Consider the following 22182-nt stretch of genomic DNA (forward strand, 5'->3'; position numbering starts at 1 on the left):
GCTACACAGTAGCAGCAACCCATTGCCTTGTGGAAGCAGATGGTACAGTACGACTGGTAGCCGTCCTTGTCATGTCCGAGGTGCTCCTGGCCACGTCGGCTGGGAGCGCCTGGGCAGACATGGGCGCAGGGACTAAATTTGGAGTGACTTGACCAGGTCATTCTCTTTAGTCCTGCAGTCAGTCCTATTGAACTGTCTTATGGTGAGCGGGCAGGCGATATGGATTGCTAGCAGTCCTATTGCATCATCTTCTGCCGGGCAGGCAAGAGGTGAGGATGGCTAGCAGTCCTACTGCACCGTCTGCTGCCAGCCAAAGATGTAAAAGATAGATGGAGTGGATCAAAACAAGAAATAGACCAGATTTGTTTTGTACTCATTTGCCTCCTCCCCCGTCTAGGGGACTCATTCCTCTAGGTTACACTGCAGTCACTCACAGAGAAGGTGCAGCGAGGTAAATCTAGCCATGTATCAATCAGAGGCCAGGCCAACCTCCTTGTTCCAATCAGAACAATAACTTAGGTGCACCATTTCTTATTGGAACCCTCCGTGAAGTCCTGCCTGAAATACTCCTTGATGTAAAGCCACCCCCTTTGTTGATTTTAGCTCCCTGAAGCCAACCCTGTAAGCCGTGTCGTCAGTCGCCCCTCCCTCCGTCAGACAATCGTTCTGCGCCTTTTTTCTGTGCGGATGCCATACCAAGGCAAGCATGGAGGCCGCTCAGCTCACTTTGGCAATTAGGAGCACATTAAACACCACACACATTATCCAGCAGTATATGCAGCACCAGAACCTGGCAAAGCGATACCGGGCGAGGAGGCAACGTCAGCACGGTCACGTGAGTGATCAGTACATGGACACAGATTTCTCTGAAAGCATAGGCCCTGCCAATGCATGCATCATGATGCTAATGGGGCAGGTTCATGCTGTAGAATGCCGATTCTGGCTCGGGAAACAAGCACAGACTGGTGGGACCGCATAGTGTTGCAGGTCTGGGACGATTCCCAGTGGCTGTGAAACTTTTGCATGCGTAAGGGCACTTTCATGGAATTTTGTGATTTGCTTTCCCCTGCCCTGAAGCGCATGAATACCAAGATGAGAGCAGCCCTCACAGTCGAGAAGCGAGTGGCGATAGCCCTGTGGAAGCTTGCAACACCAGACAGCTACCGGTCAGTTGGGAATCAATTTGGAGTGGGCAAATCTACTGTTGGGGCTGCTGTGATGCAAGTAGCCCACGCAATCAAAGATCTGCTGCTATCAAGGGTAGTGACCCTGGGAAATGTGCAGGTCATAGTGGATGGCTTTGCTGCAATGGGATTCCCTAACTGTGGTGGAGCCATAGACGGAACCCATATCCCTATCTTGGCACCGGAGCACCAAGCCGCCGAATACATAAACCGCAAGGGGTACTTTTCAATAGTGCTGCAAGCTCTGGTGGATCACAAGGGACGTTTCACCAGCATCAACGTGGGATGGCCGGGAAAGGTACATGACGCTCGCATCTTCAGGAACTCTGGTCTGTTTCAAAAGCTGCAGGAAGGGACTTTATTCCCAGACCAGAAAATAACTGTTGGGGATGTTGAAATGCCTATATGTATCCTTGGGGACCCAGCCTACCCCTTAATGCCATGGCTCATGAAGCCGTACACAGGCAGCCTGGACAGTAGTCAGGAGCTGTTCAACTACAGGCTGAGCAAGTGCAGAATGGTGGTAGAATGTGCATTTGGATGTTTAAAGGTGCGCTGGTGCAGTTTACTGACTCACTTAGACCTCAGCGAAACCAATATTCCCACTGTTATTACTGCTTGCTGTGTGCTCCACAATATCTGTGAGAGTAAGGGGGAGACGTTTATGGCGGGGTGGGAGGTTGAGGCAAATCACCTGGCTGCTGGTTACGCGCAGCCAGACACCAGGGTGGTTAGAAGAGCACAGGATGGCGCGGTACGCATCACAGAAGCTTTGAAAACCGGTTTCATGACTGGCCAGGCTACGGTGTGAAAGTTCTGTTTGTTTCTCCTTGATGAAACCCCCCGCCCCTTGGTTCACTCTACTTCTCTGTAAGCTAACCACCCTCCCCTCCTCCCTTCAATCACCGCTTGCAGAGGCAATAAAGTCATTGTTGCTTCACATTCATGCATTCTTTCTTCATTCATCACACAAATAGGGGGATGACTACCAAGGTAGCCCAGCAGGGGTGGTGGAGGAGGGAAGGAAAATGCCACACAGCACTTTAAAAGTTTACAACTTTAAAATTTATTGAATGCCAGCCTTCTTTTTTTTGGGCAATCCTCTGTGGTGGAGTAGCTGGTTGGCCGGTGGCCCCCCCACTGCGTTCTTGGGCGTCTGGGTGTGGAGGCTATGGAACTTGGAGAGGAGGGTGGTTGGTTACACAGGGGCTGTAGTGGCAGTCTGTGCTCCAGCTGCCTTTGCTGCAGCTCAACCATACACTGGAGCATACTGGTTTGGTCCTCCAGCAGCCTCAGCATTGAATCCTGCCTCCACTCATCACGCTGCCGCCACATTTGAGCTTCAGCCCTCTCTTCAGCCCGCTACTTACTCTCTTCAGCCTGCCAGTTACTCTCTTCAGCCCGCCATCTCTCCTCCCGGTCATTTTGTGCTTTCCTGCACTCTGACATTATTTGCCTCCACGCATTCATCTGTGCTCTGTCAGTGTGGGAGGACAGCATGAGCTTGGAGAACATTTCATCACGAGTGCGTTTTTTTTTTCTTTCTAATCTTCACTAGCCTCTGGGAAGGAGAAGATCCTGTGATCATTGAAACACATGCAGCTGGTGGAGAAAAAAAAAGGGACAGCGGTATTTAAAAAGACACATTTTATAAAACAGTGGCTACACTCTTTCAGGGTAAACCTTGTTGTTAACATTACATACATAGCACATGTGCTTTCATTACAAGGTCGCATTTTGCCTCCCCCCACCTCGTGGCTACCCCCTCAACCCTCCCCCCTCCCTGTGGCTAACAGCGGGGAACATTTCTGTTTAGCCACAGGCAAACAGCCCAGCAGGAATGGGCTCCTCTGAGTGTCCCCTGAAGAAAAGCACTCTATTTCAACCAGGTGACCATGAATTATATCTCACTCTCCTGAGAATAACACAGAGAGATAAAGAACGGATGTTGTTTGAACGCCAGCAAACATACACTGCAATGCTTTGTTCTACAATGATTCCCGAGTACGTGTTACTGGCCTGGAGTGGTAAAGTGTCCTACCATGAAGGACGCAATAAGGCTGCCCTCCCCAGAAACCTTTTGCAAAGGCTTTGGGAGTATATCCAGGAGAGCCGCGAATGCCAGGGCAAAGCAATCCTTTCACATGCTTGCTTTTAAACCATGTATAGTATTTTAAAAGGTACTCTCACCGGAGGTCCCTTCTCCGCCTGCTGGGTCCAGGAGGCAGCCTTGGGTGGGTTCGGGGGGTACTGGCTCCAGGTCCAGGGTGAGAAACAGTTCCTGGCTGTCGGGAAAACTGGTTTCTCCGCTTGCTTGCTGTGAGCTATCTACAACCTCCTCCTCATCATCATCTTCGTCCTCCCCAAAACCTGCTTCCGTATTGCCGCCATCTCCATTGAAGGAGTCAAACAACACAGCTTGGGTAGTGGTGGCTGAACCCCCTAAAATGGCATGCAGCTCATCATAGAAGCGGCATGTTTGGGGCTCTGACCCGGAGCGGCCATTCACCTCTCTGGTTTTCTGGTAGGCTTGCCTCAGCTCCTTCAGTTTCACACAGCACTGCTTCGGGTCCCTGTTATGGCCTCTGTCCTTCATGCCCTGGGAGATTTTGACAAAGGTTGTGGCATTTCGAAAACTGGAACGGAGTTCTGATAGCATGGATTCCTCTCCCCATACAGCGATCAGATCCTGTACCTCCCGTTTGGTCCATGCTGGAGCTCTTTTGCGATTCTGGGACTCCATCATGGTCACCTCTGCTGATGAGCTCTGCATGGTCACCTGCAGCTTGCCACGCTGGCCAAACAGGAAATGAGATTCAAAAGTTCGCGGTTCTTTTCCTGTCTACCTGGCCAGTGCATCTGAGTTGAGAGTGCTGTCCAGAGCGGTCAAAATGGAGCACTCTGAGATAGCTCCCGGAGGCAAATACCATCGAATTGTGTCCACAGTACCCCAAATTCGAGCCGGCAAGGCCGATTTAAGCGCTAATCCACTTGTTAGGGGTGGAGTAAGGAAATCGATTTTAAGAGCCCTTTAAGTCGAAATAAAATTAAGTCGAATTTAGCAGCATTAAATCGATGTAAACCTGCACTGTGGACGGGTGCAGGTTTACATCGATTTAATGCTGCTAAATTCGACCTAAAGTCCTAGTGTAGACCAGGGCTATGTCTGCTTTTCTGAAGTCCAGGGTCCGTATTCTGCTGCTCTCCTTTCTTCCTTGTGTCAGGATCCTGAATTCGACCATCTCATGGTCACTGCCTCCCAGGTTCCCATCCACTTTAGCTTCCCCTACTAATTCTTCCCGGTTTGTGAGCAGCAGGTCAAGAAGAGCTCTGCCCCTAGTTGGGTCCTCCAGCACTTGCACTGGAAATTGTCCCCTACACTTTCCAAAAACTTCCTGGATTGTCTGTGCACCACTGTATTGCTCTCCCTGCAGATATCAGGGTGATTGAAGTCTCCCATGAGAACCAAGGCCTGCCATCTAGTAACTTCCGTTAGTTGCCAGAAGGATCCTTGACTATGATTCCTAGACCCTATGGTAATGCAAATAATATATAGTAGTAATGGTTAGTGTATGGTGCTTTTCACCTGTTGATCTTAAAGTGCTTTATGAAAGTGGGTTGATCTAAATAGCCCCATTTTACAGATGGGGAGCCACCTGTACAGTCCCATTGTCTTCCTCTTCTGCCCTCACTGACACCTGGACAAGCATGGAGCTATGCTGATAGCAACCCTTGTAGCTGCTAGCACAACCACCTCATTCCTTGCCACAGGACTAAAATTACCTATAATCCTGGTGTATCTCAGAGAGAAAAGAACAGGAAGCTGGAGTATAGGGATCATGGGGGTGGATGAATATGCCTATATAACGCAGCTCTAGAACAAAAGCTCTCTCTCATATTATTATCCAGCAGAGAGGGAATTTAAATACCTAGGATAGTTGGTTGCTGACAATGGCTGTCCTGAGATGCCTGGTTTCACACCAAAGCAGTTTGGTGCAAAATGGCAGGAGCTGACCCCAGTTCAAGATGCCAGTAAAGTTAAAAGGTAGAGTGTATAAAACTGTAATTCAACCTGTTCGAAGCAGAGCAGAGACCTGGCCCACCCCCAGCAATCTTTCCGCTCCGGAAATGACGATGTTGAGATGCATGCAGTGTCGAGATGGTCAAGTGGTTGGACACTCTGTGATAGGAAATGAAATAAGGTTGTGAGGGACCTAATGCAGGCTGCCCCAGCTGAAGAAAAGTTGAGGGAGGCTAGGCTACACTGGTATGGATGTGACCATGGCGACCTGAGAGTGATAATGGTTACGATGGCCCTTGTGATGGTCGTGGACAGAAGTCAATCAAGGGGAAAGCCAAAGACTTGGTGCGTGGATCTTAGAGAGATCAGTTTGCATGACAGCCAGGTATGTAATCATGAGTGTTAGAAAAAGGCTACAAAAGTCACTGCGCCTGAACAGGGAAATGGCAAGAAAGAAGAGATTTAGCAGAGAGGGAAAGGAACCAAGTGACCGTGGGGGTGGAGAGCTCTCACTGCGTTAGAGCAGTACAGGACCTGGGCTGGTGGTGGTGATTTTGCCTTTAGCAACCCAAAAAATTGGTGGCCACATTACAGGTATCTGTGCTTTAAAACCCACTTTCTATTTGTTTGATCAATAAATCAGTCAGCAGCTGTGGTCTTAGCAAAAGACCATCACTTCAGCTATTGGCAATGATCCAGCTGCACTGAATCGAGATTGTGCCGTCAGGTTGTGTCAGTACAAATGACAGTCTAGAGATGGATTTCTCTGGGGAATCCTAATCATTTGCAGGTGTGCTTCTTGGAGAACAGGAACACTGCACAATCTATTGATACAGCTCAGTGCACCAGGCATCCAGGACAGTGACCAAAACAGGGAAAAGAGACCCTAACATTTATTCTAGGGCTCTTCCATCCACAGTGAACAAGGGGCCCTAGTCTCGTGATGAGAACAAGGGACTGGTAGTCAGCCCTTCTGGGTTCTAGCCTCACTTCTTCCACTGATGGGTTCTGGAACCTCAGGTAAATCATTGTCTTTCTGTGCCTCATGATAACCTCCTAGGGGCTGGGTTAGGAACTGCTGGGTTGATCTTTTTATTTTAAAGTAAAATCACGGGGTGAAGTGTTGGCCCCATTGAGGTCAATGGCAAAACTCCTGTTTACCTCAGTGAAGCCAGGATTTCACCCATTTTGCCTGGGATATTGGCATCTTGATTTCTAGCAGCTTGTAACAGGGTGTGCTCTTTTACCGCTTAGTTGCCTCCTAGTGGCCCATCTGGGGATTAGCCCCCCACATGGTCTGACACCCTTTCCTGTGGTCCTCAGCCTGTTGTCCCGCTCACTTGCTCCGTGGTCTCTCTCATGCACCCAGACCTGCAGTTCTTTCCTCTTTGTGGCGTAGTCTTCTGGCCAAGACACACTGAAATTCTCCCCCTTTCCAGGGTATTATCCAAACTCTCCCCAGGAGTCCCCAGATGGACTGTCCATAGCATGCCACCCCCACAGTGGCTTGTAGGGGAACTCAGGCCTGCCCTCTACACCAGCTTCTAAACCAGGGGCCTTTGACCCAGCAACTCAGGGCTTTATTCTCCCAGCCCTTACTGCTTTCTTGCACTGCCTATGACAGGCTACTACTCACCCGCCTTGTATCAGGGAGTGTGACTGCAGGGTTCCTCACTGCAGCCACCTTCTCTGTTGCCGGCTCCCTGGCTTCATAGAAGCCCTGCCTGTTTCTGCCCAGGTGAACTTCATCCCCAATTAAGCCTCATTGCGTCCTAACTCCCCTCTGGGTGAAGCCCATTCTAACTGGCCCTTCTTGCATTGGCGCCGACAGGGCTGGAGCACCCATGGAAAAATATTATTGGCAGCCAGCTCCCCTCTCACCCTCAGTGCCTCCCGCCTGCCATCAGCTCTGCTGATGAACTCCTTCCTCTCCTTCCCAGCACCTCCCACCCACCACAATCAGCTGTTTCACGGCATGCAGGAGACTCGGGGAGGAGCGGGGACAGGGCACACTCAGGGGAGGGGGCAGAACTAGGTGGGAAGAGGTGGGATGGGAAAAGGCGGGGCAGGGGTGGGGACTTGGGAAAATGGCTGTGGGTGCGGCCTGGGGCAAAGCAAGGGCGAGAAGAGGCAGGATGGGGTGGAGACTTGGGGGAAGGGATTGGGTGGAGGCGGGGCCTGGGGCGGAGCAGGGGTTTGAGCACCCACCCGGGCTCGGAGGAAGCCAGCGCCTATGCTCTCTTACCTAGATTAATCCCTGCAGGGGTAGTGCAAGGGGAAAGCCCCATCACACAGCCATAGTGACATGCACCTTTGTTACTCTAAAGGGGTGAGTGTCTATGGGAACCCATTGAGGGCTACAGCCTGTAGGACTTGGGGCACTGACAGCATTTGCCTCTAAGCCCAGTAGTGAGTTGCCTGCTATCTAGAGGGGACTGGTGTCCCAAAGCCCTCACAGCTGCGTCCTGCAGCAGGGCTGGTTACAATACTCTTATAATGAAAGGCTACACAACCCCCTGCTTGGCAAGGCCTTCTCTCTGTGCAGTAAGTGTAGGCTGGTCAAGTGGTTAGGGCACTAGCCTGGGACCCAGCAGCCCTCGGTTCCATTCCTTGCTCCACCACCGACTTTCTGTGAGACCTTGGGATTGAGACACTGGCCTCTTGGTGGCTCAGTTCCCCATCTGTAAAATGGGGAGAATGACCCTGTCTTATCTCCCAGAGGTGCTGTGAAGCTAAATACCTCAAAGACTGTGTGGTGCTTGGATAGGACAGCAATAGGAACTGGATCAGTACCATAGAGAGCCAGGGCCATGAGATTCTCTAGGGAACTGGCTGCCGCTAGAGGCCCTGCTGCCCTTGGGAGAGTCTCAGACAGAGTCCCAGGAGGTTCATTTAGCTGAACTTTGCACGGGTTGTGCAGAATTGTTGTTCAAAGTCCTCGAGTCTTAGTAGTTTCCGTTGGTTGCATCCAGACACAAATGTGGTTCCATCCCAAACTCACCAGATCATTCTGACACAGTCTGGATGACAGGAGACGGAGTGGGTGAGACCCGAAGTGCCTCTGTGGCGCTGGGATGGGGAGTTTGCATAGTGCCTGCCCACCCTTCTTTCTGGCTGCAAACAGCATGGACCAGCCCAGCTCTGAACTATGCAGCCTTCCATTTCTCAAGTGGTAACTGTTTACGTTTAGGAACCGTATTTTATTGGCTGTCCCCAGCATTGGGATTTAGCTGCCAGAACGAACGAGTTTAGGCTTGATCCTGCCCAGAGCAGGTGCAGAAGCAGCACGTTGTGCATATAAACTCAAGGGAAAGCGTGATGAGCTGACAGAGCAGGAGAACTGATCCTGCATTAATGAGACTGCTGCTGCCGAGTTGCTCCAGCCTCGCTGCAGGGGTGAGGCTTAAGGGGAAACACGAAGTTAAGCAGCTCAATCGCACGTGGAGGACTGTGCTTATTCCCAGGTCTCCTCAGACACACCCAGTCTTTGCCCACTCCCCACCTTTTATATCCTCTCGCAGGACGGGAAGGACACAAGGGATGGGTTCCACAGTGCAGTGGACCGTGCCAAGCACTTACTCTTACTTGTGCCCACTAGTAGCATTTGCTCACATGGATGGTGGAATGTGCTCCCTCCCCCCCCACCCCCCACTGCACATTGCACAAGGACTGACGGGACCAGTGTCCCAGTTGAACACTTCACCATGAGAGAGATCAGACTTCTCGTGTTGTTCCAGAGGGGAATGTCCAGGGCACTGGGTTTCTTAGCACTGAAGAGCACTGTGCGGAGCAAGGGAGGAGATGCAGTTCAGGAAAAGGGCTTTGTTCTCGGCTTGCCTGTAGATCTGAAGCAGGGCACGCAGCTGATCCTCAGTGCTAGTGGTTATTGGATCCTTTCTCATGCTGCACAGAGCGTGGGAAATGCTGTGTCATCTTTACATGATCTGACAGGCCGTGTCCAGTCCCCTCATTCAGTCTAGGTCATTAAGCCTTATTAAAAGGATTTCTGTTAATTTATTATTGCCTTTGGCATGCTCAGCTTAATTGTTCCATTTGGGTCCAGCCTGGGCGTGGTCATAGTAATATGATTCTACAGGGATGTCTCTCCCCTCTTGAGACCAGCAGCCAAAGCTGTTACAACCTCAAAACCTAACAGCATCTTAGTAACTGTACCAGTGTTATTCTGGGAACTGGCAGGGGCACACTGCACTGCTGCTAAGGTGGGTATTTTTGCCTCAGTGTCTACCAGGAGTGATATCCTAGCTCTACGGAAGTCAATGGGAGTTTTGTGATTGACTTCAGTGGGGTCAGAATGTCACTCCAGGTTCAAACCCTATCACAGCTCCACAAAGATTCCAATAGTGGGTTGGTACAGTATTGCTCTGACGGAATGAATCTTGCCTTTCTGAGCCAGGGAGAGATCAGACGAGCTGGACCGGTCAATATCCCTCCAAACAGATAGATACACACAGGCCTCTCCTCATTCATCAGGACAACCTGCCCTCTTCCTTGTTGCAAAAGCTGCTACAAACCGTCTCTCACCTGAGGCTCCGGCTCTCCATGCCTTGTCTGAGCATAGGGAAGTGATCCATGAGCGGGGACAGAGGGGAAAGGGGCAGGTACTCTCCCTTCACAGCCAGCTCCCCATCCCCATATTACCTGAGCTTGATCATTTCTGCTCTTCCACCTGTCACTCCCCAGATGTTCTTTCCTTTATCTCCTGGTATAACAGTGTGACCCTGAGGGTGGCTAGGCTCTGCAAAGATTTTCTTAAGGTTTTCCAACTTTTCTTTGGTATTGCTCAGTGATTTATTCATGGCCATGTGCCAGTCCTGAGTGCCAGTCCTGAGCTCCCTCTGCTGGCAGAATTGGGAAACAGCATGGGCCAGATCCAGAGCGAGTTTTAATCAGAGCAGTTCATCTCTGCTGATTTACAGCATCTGAGGATCAGGCCCCATGTGTTACTTTCCAGTGGCATCCTCTGGCCAGTTGGAGCAGCATCCCTGATGGATGATAGCAAGAGTCACATCCAGTCCTCCCCATAGGAAGCTGGTCGCCACAATGAGGAGCCAGTAGGTGAAAGGAGCCAGAGATGTTGTAGAGATCTTTGAAGATGAGCTGTACTATATATTTGCAAAGTATTATTATACGAGAGGAAAACAAGGGCTTTTTTCCCCCTTCAGCTCTGCACAAGAAAAAAAGAAAGGCCCTAGAGGCATGGTAGATAGGGGTCTGGAGCGGGCCTGAGTGTGACATTGGACTGACAGAGGGCATGTGGCCTACGTGGGCTCTGGAAATGGAGGGAAGCATGCAAAGGAGCAGTGAGGACCCTGTTTTTCAGAAGTGCTCAGTTCTCATGTGTCCAGCTTTTCCAGAGCTCAGCATGGTGGGGGCATTGCGGGCGCCAAGCTCCTTGGTAAATCTAACCCATATTTAATGGCAGCTGAGTGCTTTTGTAAACCAGACCCCTCTTGTGGGTGCTGAGCACTTGAAAATCTGGCCCGTAAATAGGTAGCAGGCAGTAAGCAAGAGGGCACTCTGGGAGAGTGCTACAGTGCAAGGAAAGTGCGTGTGTGTGGGCATGCGGACAGGCGTGGGTTAGTGTGTAAGTAGCAAGCCCAAGAGTGGAGGTGCAGATTTCATCCAAGCAGAAAAACTCTTGAGGCAAGTTAATCCCAGACATAACTCGAGTAAAGTCAATAGAATTGACCCAAAAATGTATTTGGCCCAGTGCCTTGTCTCTTGCTACAGTAGAGTGACCAGATAGCAAGTGTGAAAAATTAGGACACACACTTTTTTTCAGGGTGTGGGGGGGGGAGTTGCCTAAATAAAACAAATCCCCTAATAGCGGGACGTCTGGTCACCCTGTCCTACTGCCAACAACCTGATCAGACCTAACTAACTCTACTACTCCTTTTGTATTAAAGCTTGTTCTCCGAACACACAGCGCTGCATCAACGGGATATTAACAAACTCCCTTGTACGCCTAAATTTCCCATTCCCCGCAGCTCCAGTTAAAGAAGGAATGAGCTAACTGCCTCTGCTCTCCCCACACGGGGAAGCCTGCCTGTGTGTAAGCATGTGCTTTGGCACATTGCTACCACCTTCAGGAAGGAACTGGCAAGCACACACAAGGACAGATTTGTAAATAGAGGTGAAGGAATTAGGCGGATGACAGTGAAATCTGCTATTTTAGAACTTTAATTATTGTGGTGGCTTAACTTAACGAGTCACTCGATGATACTGTAGTGCTGCTTTTTAGATGCAGCCCTGAAATGTCAGCTAAGGACTTGATGCTGGGACAGTACAGTATATCACAAATCAGCACATAGCCTTGACTGCTAACTAGCTGCTTGCAGAGCTCACACGTGCTTGTAGCACTGCAGAGCCCAGTGTTCTGGTGCAGTCACTGAGTTACGAACAGGGAAAGCTGGCACAAACTAGACAAAGCAAAAATGATCATAGTTTGGCTCAGTGAATGAAAATAAAGATGATGGAATGGTCTGCTGTAATGATGAGCTTTGCTCTTTTGGGTGAGCAAAGGACGTTTGACATTTTTCCCTGCACTGATGATTATGACACATCAGTCACGCTGCCATTGCTGATCAACATGCTGTAACCCTCATTAATCAGCTGGACCTTTAAAGCAACATCATCTGGTTATAAGCCATGCATTTTAAAAGACGCATTCCCATGTCTGTGTCATTAGTAGAACCTTAGATTATTAAAATGGACCTAATTCTAAAGGTAGAATTAGATTCTCATCATTTCAGCTGCTTGTTCACACACACACACACACACACACACACACACCGCTCCCCATTTCTGAAAACAGGCTAGTCAATTTCATTTTTGCTTATGAACAGATTCTAGTGGGTTTGCCTTCCTGGTTCTCAGGTACTAGCACTGTGCTGCAATACTTAGGTTACAGAGGTGTCTCTATATCCATACATGCAGCCCTAAAACTGTTTTTAGTTGATACTTTCCAAAAGTCCTGAAAACATGTCAGTTGTCGTTACATTTCGTCATAGAGACCAAAGAAATAAGTTATTGAACAATAGCCGAGAAGAAAAAATGCTAATACTAAAAATACTAATGCTCTCAGTGTCGTGCTGGCCCCCAAGTACTCTTTGGCGGGAACAGAGGGCAGCTGAAATCACCAGTTTATTGGAGCCAGTCCTTTGGCACACGTCACTGCTCAGTTCAAAATGGACCTGGGAAGGAGCCTGGTTTATAGGCAATTTCTATACCAAACCCCACCGTGCAGAGAAAGTGGTTTCCAAATGGAAACTCCCATTCTGTCCTCTGCAGTTAGCTCTGGTGAATGGTTCTTCCTGTGGTGTGATTGACCCTTTTCTGAGCTGCCTTCTGATAGTGGCCACGTAAAGGAGAACTTGCTTAGGCCCCCAGTCCTACAAACACTTGTGCACGTGCTTTACATTAAGTCTGTGAGTAGTTCCAGTGGGACACCTCATGATTAACATTAAGCACCTGTGTGTTTCAAGGATCAGGGCCCTGGCGCCGGACATTGGCAATGCAAGCGCCTATCATCAGAGATTGCTGCTATGATACTAACGGGAATATACAAGGAAGAAAAGCTTCCTTTTGCTCTTCAGGATTTTATAGAACACGTGACTCCTTCCACCAGCTCTCACATTTCCATTTAACATCAGGTCTAGGGTTTATAGTACTGAGCCTGTCCAGACTTTGTAAGCATCATCCTGAGGTGGTAAATGATTGTACATTCCATCAATACTTCTCTGGTTTCCCTATCAGTGTCTGCAGGGATGCCTCACTCCCCTGGCTTTGACAATTCCACCCTATATTTTTAGCCTGCATGGCCAGGGGTGTTGCTAGAGTTCTATAAAGCGCTACCGTCCCTCCAAGGAGCATGGGACACACTGTCTCTACAACGTCCGCAGGCTCTGCCAGCCCCAGTGCTGAAGACCCCATCTTGAATCCCTCATGAGAAGAAGGGGTTGTGGTCTCAATAGGTCCCTAGGCCAACCTTTGCACATGCGCACACAAGCTCATGGAGGACATATATTTAGGGTGACCAGCGGGAAAGTGTGAAAAATCGGGATGGAGGTGGGGAGTAATAGGTGCCTATATAAGAAAAAGCCCCCCAAATCGGGACTGTCCCTATAAAATCGGGACATTTTCCAGTGTAGATATGGTAGCCAGAGCATCTCCACCCTGCGCTGTCCAAACTCTGTATTTAGCAGAATGGATGCAGCTGACTGTTGATCTCCAGGTCTTCCCTGGGGCATAATAAATGTGCAAGCTGCTCACAGTTTGTTGGGGTTTCCTGGAGCAGGGTTAATACTACAACAAAACTTAGTAAGCGTTTGTTTAAATGTTGTGTTAGTGACATTTTTGCCTTGATCTTGTGAACGTTCATGGCACATGAACTTTTGGGCAGGAAAGTTCAGTGCAAACCATGGATTCTAAGTGAATATTGAAAAGTATTCAGGAACCTCACATTCGTACTCACGAGCAGGAGCACTGGAAATGAACCACTTCTTAAAACATCAAATACACTGGGGAAAATCCCAACCTGTTCATGGGCGATTCGTGAATGGAAAATGAGGTGACTTGTTTTTTTAAAAAATTATGTGTTATGAATGAGTCACGTGGCTGTTGTTTACTAATCCCTCCCGCCTTGTCTGCACTAAGGAGTATCCTGGGTTCAGCCATCGTGGGCTGGTTATGAGAGTAGTTGCACCAGCGCTTGGGCCAGTAGTTGCACCAGTTTTGGGCCCCACACTTCAAGAAGGATGTGGATAAATTGGAGAGAGTCCAGCAAAGGGGAACAAAAATGATTAGGGGACTGGAACACATGACTTATGAGGAGAGGCTGAGGGAGCTGGGATTGTTTAGCCTGCAGAAGAGAAGAATGAGGGGGGATTTGATAGCTGCTTTCAATTACCTGAAAGGGGGTTCCAAAGAGGATGGCTCTAGACTGTTCTCAATGGTAGCAGATGACAGAACGAGGAGTAATGGTCTCAAGTTGCAGTGGGGGAGGTTTAGATTGGATATTAGGAAAAACTTTTTCACTAAGAGGGTGGTGAAACACTGGAATGCGTTACCTAGGGAGGTGGTAGAATCTCCTTCCTTAGAGGTTTTTAAGGTCAGGCTTGACAAAGCCCTGGCTGGGATGATTTAACTGGGAATTGGTCCTGCTTTGAGCAGGGGGTTGGACTAGATGACCTTCTGGGGTCCCTTCCAACCCTGATATTCTATGATTCTATGATTGGGGCTAGGAACACAGTGGAATCCACAGCCCTGGGTTAGGTGCCCAGGCTCCCCATACAATGCAAGGGGAGAGAGAGGCATCTAAGAAAGGGATTCTCAGAAGCCAACAAAGCTGAATGAGGACCTGCCCAAGCTAGGCTGGTGTGAAATGGAAAGAAAAGGGGTGGGGCTTAGGGCCTAGATTTGCAAAGGGACTTAGGCGTCTGACTCCTATTGGTCTGGACCTCAGGCACCAGACTGACAGCTGGAGGAGGATGCCTAGTACCTCTGCTTGGTGTCTCTCAGTCCCTTCTCTTGCAGCTATTTCACTCTGTAGAAAGAATGAGAGAAACACACACAAAGTGAGAGACTGACTCTCTCACGCAGTGCTCAGGGCACTCACCTGGCATGGGGGAGAGTCAGGGTCGAGTCCCTGCACCAAGAAACTTTTAGTTATTATACAAAGGGGAACAGGTTCAACAGAAGCCATTGAGAGAGACCCACCCCCAGAGCCTGGTGGTCAGACCACTTACTTGAGAGTCCTGGGGTCAAGTCCCTGCCCTATATCAGGCAAAACAGAGATTCAAACGTGTGTCTCCACATCCTCTGTAAGCACCCCCCCTCCCCCGAAAATTCCTAACCAGCTCAGTCCTGGCCTCCTCCTTCTGTGGGGAGTAGGCATGCTCAGAGCACTCCTACTGGATCAGGCTTGACAGGCAAGCTAGGCCTTGGCTGGGAAACCCGCCCGAGGCCTTGCCATGAGTGAGGACTCTGAGCGGATCGTTAGCTGTGGGGCAGCGTCAGGATGTAGGTGGCTTTGCATATGCCTGCGAGCAGAAAGCTACACCCAGTACAAGCAGGGGGAAGCCTTGCCTAGCTCAATCAGTGCAAACACTGCTAGTCTAACGACTGGCCAGCGATGGCTGAGCCAGGGCTACTTCTGGGTATAGGCAAGGCCCGAGTTGGGGAAGGGAAGGAATTCTATAACCCAGTGCCAAAAGGGGAGGAATTGTATGGCCTAGGGCAAAAGCCTGAATAATAAACACACCATGGCCTGATTCTGAACCCCCCCAAGCCCAGTGGTGGCCAAGGAGAGAGGAGGCTGTGCAGTCCTTTGTGAGCTCAGGCCAGGGGCAGTGACTGGCGAGGAATGCTGGGAAGCCAGCCCCTCCAGTCGCAAAATGCTCAGCTGCTGAGAGGCTGTGCAGCCAAGCCGTGTTCCCGTGAAGAAGCAGACCCAGCCTTCCCCTTTCACACAGAGACAAATGGGGAAGACTAGCGCGGTTTTGCACCATGGAGAGACAGTGTGTTAAGATGTGGGGTAATTTTTGCTTGCTTCACATCTGCACTCACTTTACCGGCTTCGTAGTTATGGCAAGGTAAAATAAAGCATCTCTCCGTAGCGTAGTGTCTCGGCTTGTAAAATGGAGGTGCTGGTATGTCCCTACGACCCTGGGTGCTCAGTGTCGGTGTGGAGAGAGACTGCTTTATGTTTGTATAACACGTTGGCAATGGCATGCGGCATAGAGCTTTGAAGAATTAGCATCATTATTTGATCATAAGCATGTCTGGCTGGGAGGCGGGCCGAGCACTAACCCTTTGAATCCCTTTGTTTAGTACCTTCCTTTGAATGGAGAGTTCATTATGGCGCCTGGTGCAGGATTTGCAGCTTTTGATGGCAGCTGGGATCCAGGCTGTGACACAGGTATCATGTGCCCAATCCGCTTTGATTAGCCATGTAAATTCAACACAAAGACGTCCGGGTGGGCTTTAATTATGGGAAATACAACGAAATAAAGAATTGCTTTGGAACCTCTGCCTTTGCCCCGGTGCCCTTCTCCATGGGCCAGTAGACTGCACTAGAATTGCTCTGGGGTGCAGCTATGTCACTGTCGTGCCGCGAGTGCAAAGGCTCTCTGCCGATGGGCGAGAGCTCTCCAGTCGGCACAATAACTCCACCGCCGCGAGAAGCGGGCGCTGTGTTGGCGGGAGAAGCTCTCCCACCAACATAGCGCGGTCTACGCTGGGGCTTCGGTGGGTGTAATGTACGTGGCTCAAGGGTGGGGCTTATTCACACCCATGAGTGACATAAGTTATACCGAAGTAAGTGCTAGGGTAGACCAGGGCCAGGTCAGGCCTTTTTCAGTAGATCACCTGCCTTCTAACAAAGGTCAGAGAAGACTTTGAAGGGAAGGCTTAAAAACAGGGAGGGTGTTGTATGTATTTTCCCCCTACACATGGGGCCCAAATCAAAGTCCCCATTCTCAACACTTCCAGACTTTGAAAAAATAGGTTGGTTGCGAATTTACACCTGCCCCCCTTGTTATAATGAGCTGAACCACTCCCACTAGGGGGAGATAGCTATCCGGCCCATCTCCTATTTGTGCATTTCAGTAATAAAGTATCATCTAGCCCCCATGTTAATCTCAAATTCACATCCCAAGTGTCTGTAGGGTGTTGAGCAGGTTCTGTTTTAGGAGTGGCTGCTAATATGTGACTGGATCCTGAGGTTCTTAACTCAGTTCGCACTGAGGCCAGGTCCTCTATGAGTTTTTCCCATATTTTACAGCCAAAAAAATACTTTCAGTCTAAAGTGACATTTCATTTAGAGTCAGAAAAACAAGAAAAGAATCAAGGAGTCGCCATGAGAGAGCAGAGTGTGTGTCTTCACTGTGATTGGCTGTAGCAACACTGAGACCAAAATGGCAGCATGTCTCTGCACACTGGCCACGTTTCTAAAGACTTACAGGTGCTGAGCACAGAGAACAAAGGCAAACAGATTCAAACTACATTCTCATTAACTTCATTGAGAGTTCTCTTCGTGGAAAAATGGAGAAGGGATTTCAGCTTTGGGCCTATCCAGATTCAGTGCCAGCAGTCTCAAGGGTAATGTTAACAGGGCAAGTGCAGGTGCAATTTTTCAACTTTTTGTTGCTTAATCTGTGTTATGATTATATCCAAGGCCACCTCCGTTTTGAGCTAGTCTTACATTCTGCAGCATTGTCGCTGGATGCTGGGGCGCTCCACTGAAGCCAGCTGGAAATTCTGTGGCAGCTTCACTTAAAATACAATTTGTTTTAATGAACTAAATACAAATATCAAAACCAGACAGTGAGTAGCCCCTGTGTAGTTTATTTGGATATCAAATTCAGCTAGGGAAATGCGAGAGGCAGTTTGGGACTGTGAGAACAGCAGAATTTGCCTGCTGTTACTACTAAAAATGATCAGCCATGAAATAGTTAATTTTGTGTCAGTTGCCATCTTTAGGTTTCAGAGTTAACCCACTGAGCTTAATGGGGCAGGTCACACCTCTCAGAGCTCTTGTTTCAGGCTATCTGCAGACTCAGACAGACATTATTTCATCTGTTGCAATCAGTTGATCTTGTAAAGGTTTTCTCCAGACCCCTAAAAGCTGGAAACATAAAAAGGAAACTGAGATTCAGATGCACCAGTCTGATGCAAGAGGTGGATTCCATGGGAAACTCGATAGCTTCAGCATCCTGGAATACATGAGTCCTGACTACAGAAGCCACCTGTCTGGCTTTGCAAAGCACTGACAAGTCTCCAGGCAGTGAGTGCTGCTGTTATCCTGGGGAGGATGAGCAGAGAGTAGATTTTAACTCCTGTTAAATGCTATTAGCTCCTTCACTTCAATCCCGGCATTCTTGCTATTTAGATTGATGAGAGAATTGGAAGAGAGAATTTAGATCGATGAGAGAATCAGGGCAGAGAGACTCCAGCTCTCACCTTACCCCTTGTCTTTCTTCCCAGCTTCAGCTGTCTCGTTCACTGATGCTGAGAAGTATAAGTGGCATGACCCTGCACTATGGCATGCTGCAACCTCCTTGGAGGACCTAGACCAGGGCAAGTACATCTTTGCAGTGGATGAAGAACGTGTCCCGTGCCAGTACGATGATGTTATCTTTCAGCCTGAAACCTCCTTTCGAGTAAACATCGACTCATCTGAGCAAATGATTCATCTCCGAAGCATCTCCATAATGGGACAGGTAAAGTGGAACATTTGAGAAACAAAACAAAACGCAATCACACTTCACCACCTCCCCTGCGGCACCCACAAAGTAGGTCATGAGAACAAAAAGTGCAGTGACACTTGCTGTGTGTATCAGTATGGTTCACTTACAGGCATTTGTTCAGCACTAGGCATGAGCTTGACTTTAGTGTGCACCGTGGTGCCAGATTTCCAGAAAGGCTTCAACCGTGTGCACCACAGTTGTAAGCACAGGTTTGGCTCGTGCATGTGCAAAAAATCTGATTTGTGCATGCAAACTGCGTGGGACCCCACAACCAAGGGAGTCAGGCACTGATTGCCCCATCTGGGGCATGCAAAAGCAATTTTCAACTCCACTGACTTTCTTGACATGACAAGCCATTCAAGTGTTGTTGAAGTATAAATAAGAGACAGACCGTCTCAGGTGTCTCTCAGAGGAAAGTATATGGTTGTCTGGGGGGGAGGGGGAGTCCTACTGTTTTGGGGGGTTGATCTCCTCTGTTCATTTGTCTTGTTGCTGTCCAGTCCTGATTGGGTGGCAATGGTTATTACCCTACCATCTCTGCTGTCTCTTGCCCAAGTCAGAGTTCTTATGTGATTTAAATATGGGTGTGCAAAACTCTGCATGCAATTTTGGAGGCTGCTGTGGTAAAATAGGGCCGGACTGTGTCTAAATCAAACAAAGGAGAAACGTGACCGTTCTGCTTTCAAATGCTGTGTCCCTGGAGAGCTTGGGGAAATTTCAGACTGGGTTCCAATGTAAATGAAGGTTCTGAGGCTGGGAAAACTCTGTTTGAAGAAAGTCTGGTCCTTGATTAGCTTGTTCATTTGAATCCATGTGTTGGGAAGCATTTCAGTAAAATTAGGCCAAGACTTTCCAAAGTGACCCAGGACTTTGGGTGCTGAACCTGAGACACATTCCAGCGGTCTGTTTGTCACAAAGTGCTGAGCACTCACCCTCTGGTGATCAGCCCCCTTTGAGGTGTCTCCAAATGGTGCCCAGAATCACCAGGCCCTTCTGCAAGTTTGGCCTCAACTTTTCTTGTTAAATAAAAATGGCCATTGTCACAAAAGTTGCACAGTGGTTTATTAAGACTGGCCCCTTCCTCTCCTCCCAGGTTCAGCTCATTGCTTTAGTCACGTCATGTGCAATACTGAGATGGGCATGAACAACAACCCCAGATCCAAACAGCTCCTAACTTTGGGATCCAAACTGTGCAGCAGGGTTCCAACTTGGTAATGGGACAAGCTGAGATCCAGGGGGTTCTGACCACTGGGAATGCTTGTACTGGGAGCCAGACTTTGCACCTCATGTCCCACTCTACTGCAGATGATATATGTATCTGGCTCCTGTGACCACAGTAAGTGAGCATGTCACAACACCCTGGGAGTGGGGAAGAGCTCTTGGCAGACAGGGAACTGATGCATAGGAGGCTAAGTGATTTGCCCAAGGTCACATGGGAAGCCAGTGGCAGAGCAGGGAATTGAACGCAGGTCTCCTGGGTTCTAGGCTAGTACCCTAACAACTGACCATCCTTCCTCTCTGTCAGATATATACATGACACACAGCTGAATTGGCCTGGGAAATTTTGTCTGTGTTTCTTGGCCTGTAAGAGCCTGAATGGTGGGACCTTCAGGGCCAGACTGTTGGGGAGGAAGATGTGGCTGGAAGGGCATTCGTACTCATTTCCCCAGGGCTGCTGCCACCTATTGTGGGCTTGCTGCTGTTTTTCTAGTTGGTAGTTTTCAAATAGCGCCTTGGGGCACTGGAGCTTGGGAGGCCAAATAAATCCAGGAATAAACAATGCCCTCTGCTTCCCTGGCTGCTCCATTCCTAGACTCACCTCTGCACTTGCTGGGCTCTGGGGCTCTGTATTGTGGCTCAGGCAGGTTTTCACCATGCAGGACCTCTAGCTTGGTTAGAAATGAGGATTTTAATGAGCCCTTCGGAGGATAATGGTACTGCTAGAGGGAATATATGGAGGCTACATGCCACCGCATTGAAGACACAGCCATGCAGTTCCTTTTTCCTCCTGAGAGCCCTCCTCAGCCCTGAGCTGTGTATCCCATGTCGTGGCTTCACCTTCCAGCCCTGGCTCAGTGCCCCTCTTGAGTGGGTTGGAGGGTAATTGCAGAGACGCTCGCAGCCTGCCCTGTGCCTCTGCCCAGGGACTAACCATATGGCCACTGCAGCACCTGGTGATCTGAGGAGTTAACAGCGGTCTCTGAAACAGCAGGCACTGGTTACGCCCTGAAGCAGGAGACGTAGCTGGGTGTCTCAGTGGTTGTTATTATTTGCGTTGTGATCGTGCCCAGGAGTCCCCTCATCCTCCCCGTACTCGGAGCTGAACAAACACAGTAATGAAGACAGTCCGTGCCCCACACAGCATGTAACTGCGTGATCCAGTACGGGACTTCCCTGGGCCCTGCTCAGAGTTCTGGATCCAAACTTTCCTGCGTCGGGGGCGTTTGTGCTGTAGCTGGGGTTTGGTTGGAGCCAGCTCTAGCCCCTATGTTCCACAGCGCTGTGTGTGCGACAACTCTGGCCAGAGTCGGGGAACTGACATTATAGAAATGACATAGAGGTGTTCATCTTTACTGTTCCTCAGTGACCTTCCAGACCAAATCCTCTCAGTGTGACAGGGCCTTGTTCATTCACAATGAGGAGGCGACATGCCTTCAAGTTTGTAATGTAATGCACAGCCTGAGAGAGAGGCTGAGAAGTTGGTTTCTCTCACTGGTTGGCTGGGCGGTGTGGATGGGGTACCAAAGGGTGGGGTTTTCACCACAATGTTCTAGACCGGTCTCCTGGTTTGGCCTCATCCAGACTGGGGGCCATGCAGTGTCAACCAGCAGAGTCGATGAAAGTGTTCAAACCGAGCTCACATGGAATAACTTGGTTCCCAGCCCTGTGTTGACAGGACCCTAGACCTGGATCCACCTAGCGTGCTCCCACCCACACCAGTGGCAAAGCTCCCATTCACTCCCAAGACAGCAGTGTCAGGATTAAAAGGAAGAGTGATGTAGGGTAAAAAGATGCCCATCAGCTGCTTCTACGCCTCTTTGCAAGGTGACATGCAAAGACTAGTCTGTGTATCCACTCCCACACCCCCATTTAGGCATGGGGTATTAAGAAGGTCTGATTATTTTCCTCTTGCTTTTACCTTAGGGTTTGTGTCCCCTGTTTTTCCTGGAAGTGTCAGGGTGTCACAAATGTTTCTTTGGAAGCCTGTGTGGATGCATGGGAAATTAATAGGAGTAAAAGCAGAGGAGCTACACGGGGCAGGGATTTTTAGTCAGACTGTTTAGTACACTCTGGTTCACTGCTAACCGTGAGGTAACTGAAATGCCTGACAGACAAGCCTGAGATAAAAGATTTGTGTTAAAGAATCCACATCTCTAGCCCTGCTGTTACAGGCGGATAGATCTTCAGTCTGGTTCTCGGCTCCTCTAAGCAGACTCCCAGTACAAAGAGGGAAAAGAAACCCCAGAGTCCTGGTAATTCTCAGCTTAAAAAGAAAGAAACAAATAAAAAACCCAGCCCATATTGTTGCTTTTTACTGGTTTTTTTTAGTTTGGGAAAGCCTTTCAGGCCTTTGTAGGCTCCATAAAGAAGGGGAGGTGGGCACTGTCCCATTATTTTCCCTTGCCAACACACCTTGAAGGGGATGTCCCAAGGCCTAGTACTTCCGCCTTTGAGGGCAGGTGGGCTAAGTGACCGCTCTGTCGACAAG

General features: G+C 49.3%; 1 protein-coding gene across 1 annotated transcript in view; it reads left to right on the forward strand.

Moving 5' to 3' along the window:
- Nucleotides 1-22182, forward strand: part of AMN (amnion associated transmembrane protein) — a 58445-nt gene that overhangs the window by 21557 nt on the left and 14706 nt on the right. Inside the window, exons 4-5 of the mRNA XM_073349712.1 lie at nucleotides 16057-16144; nucleotides 18211-18446. Coding sequence (XP_073205813.1) covers nucleotides 16057-16144; nucleotides 18211-18446 — 324 coding nt within the window. The remainder of the gene's footprint in view (nucleotides 1-16056; nucleotides 16145-18210; nucleotides 18447-22182) is intronic.

This window comes from Lepidochelys kempii, chromosome 6 (assembly GCF_965140265.1).
Source record: "Lepidochelys kempii isolate rLepKem1 chromosome 6, rLepKem1.hap2, whole genome shotgun sequence".
In the NCBI taxonomy this organism is placed as follows: Eukaryota; Metazoa; Chordata; order Testudines; family Cheloniidae; genus Lepidochelys; species Lepidochelys kempii.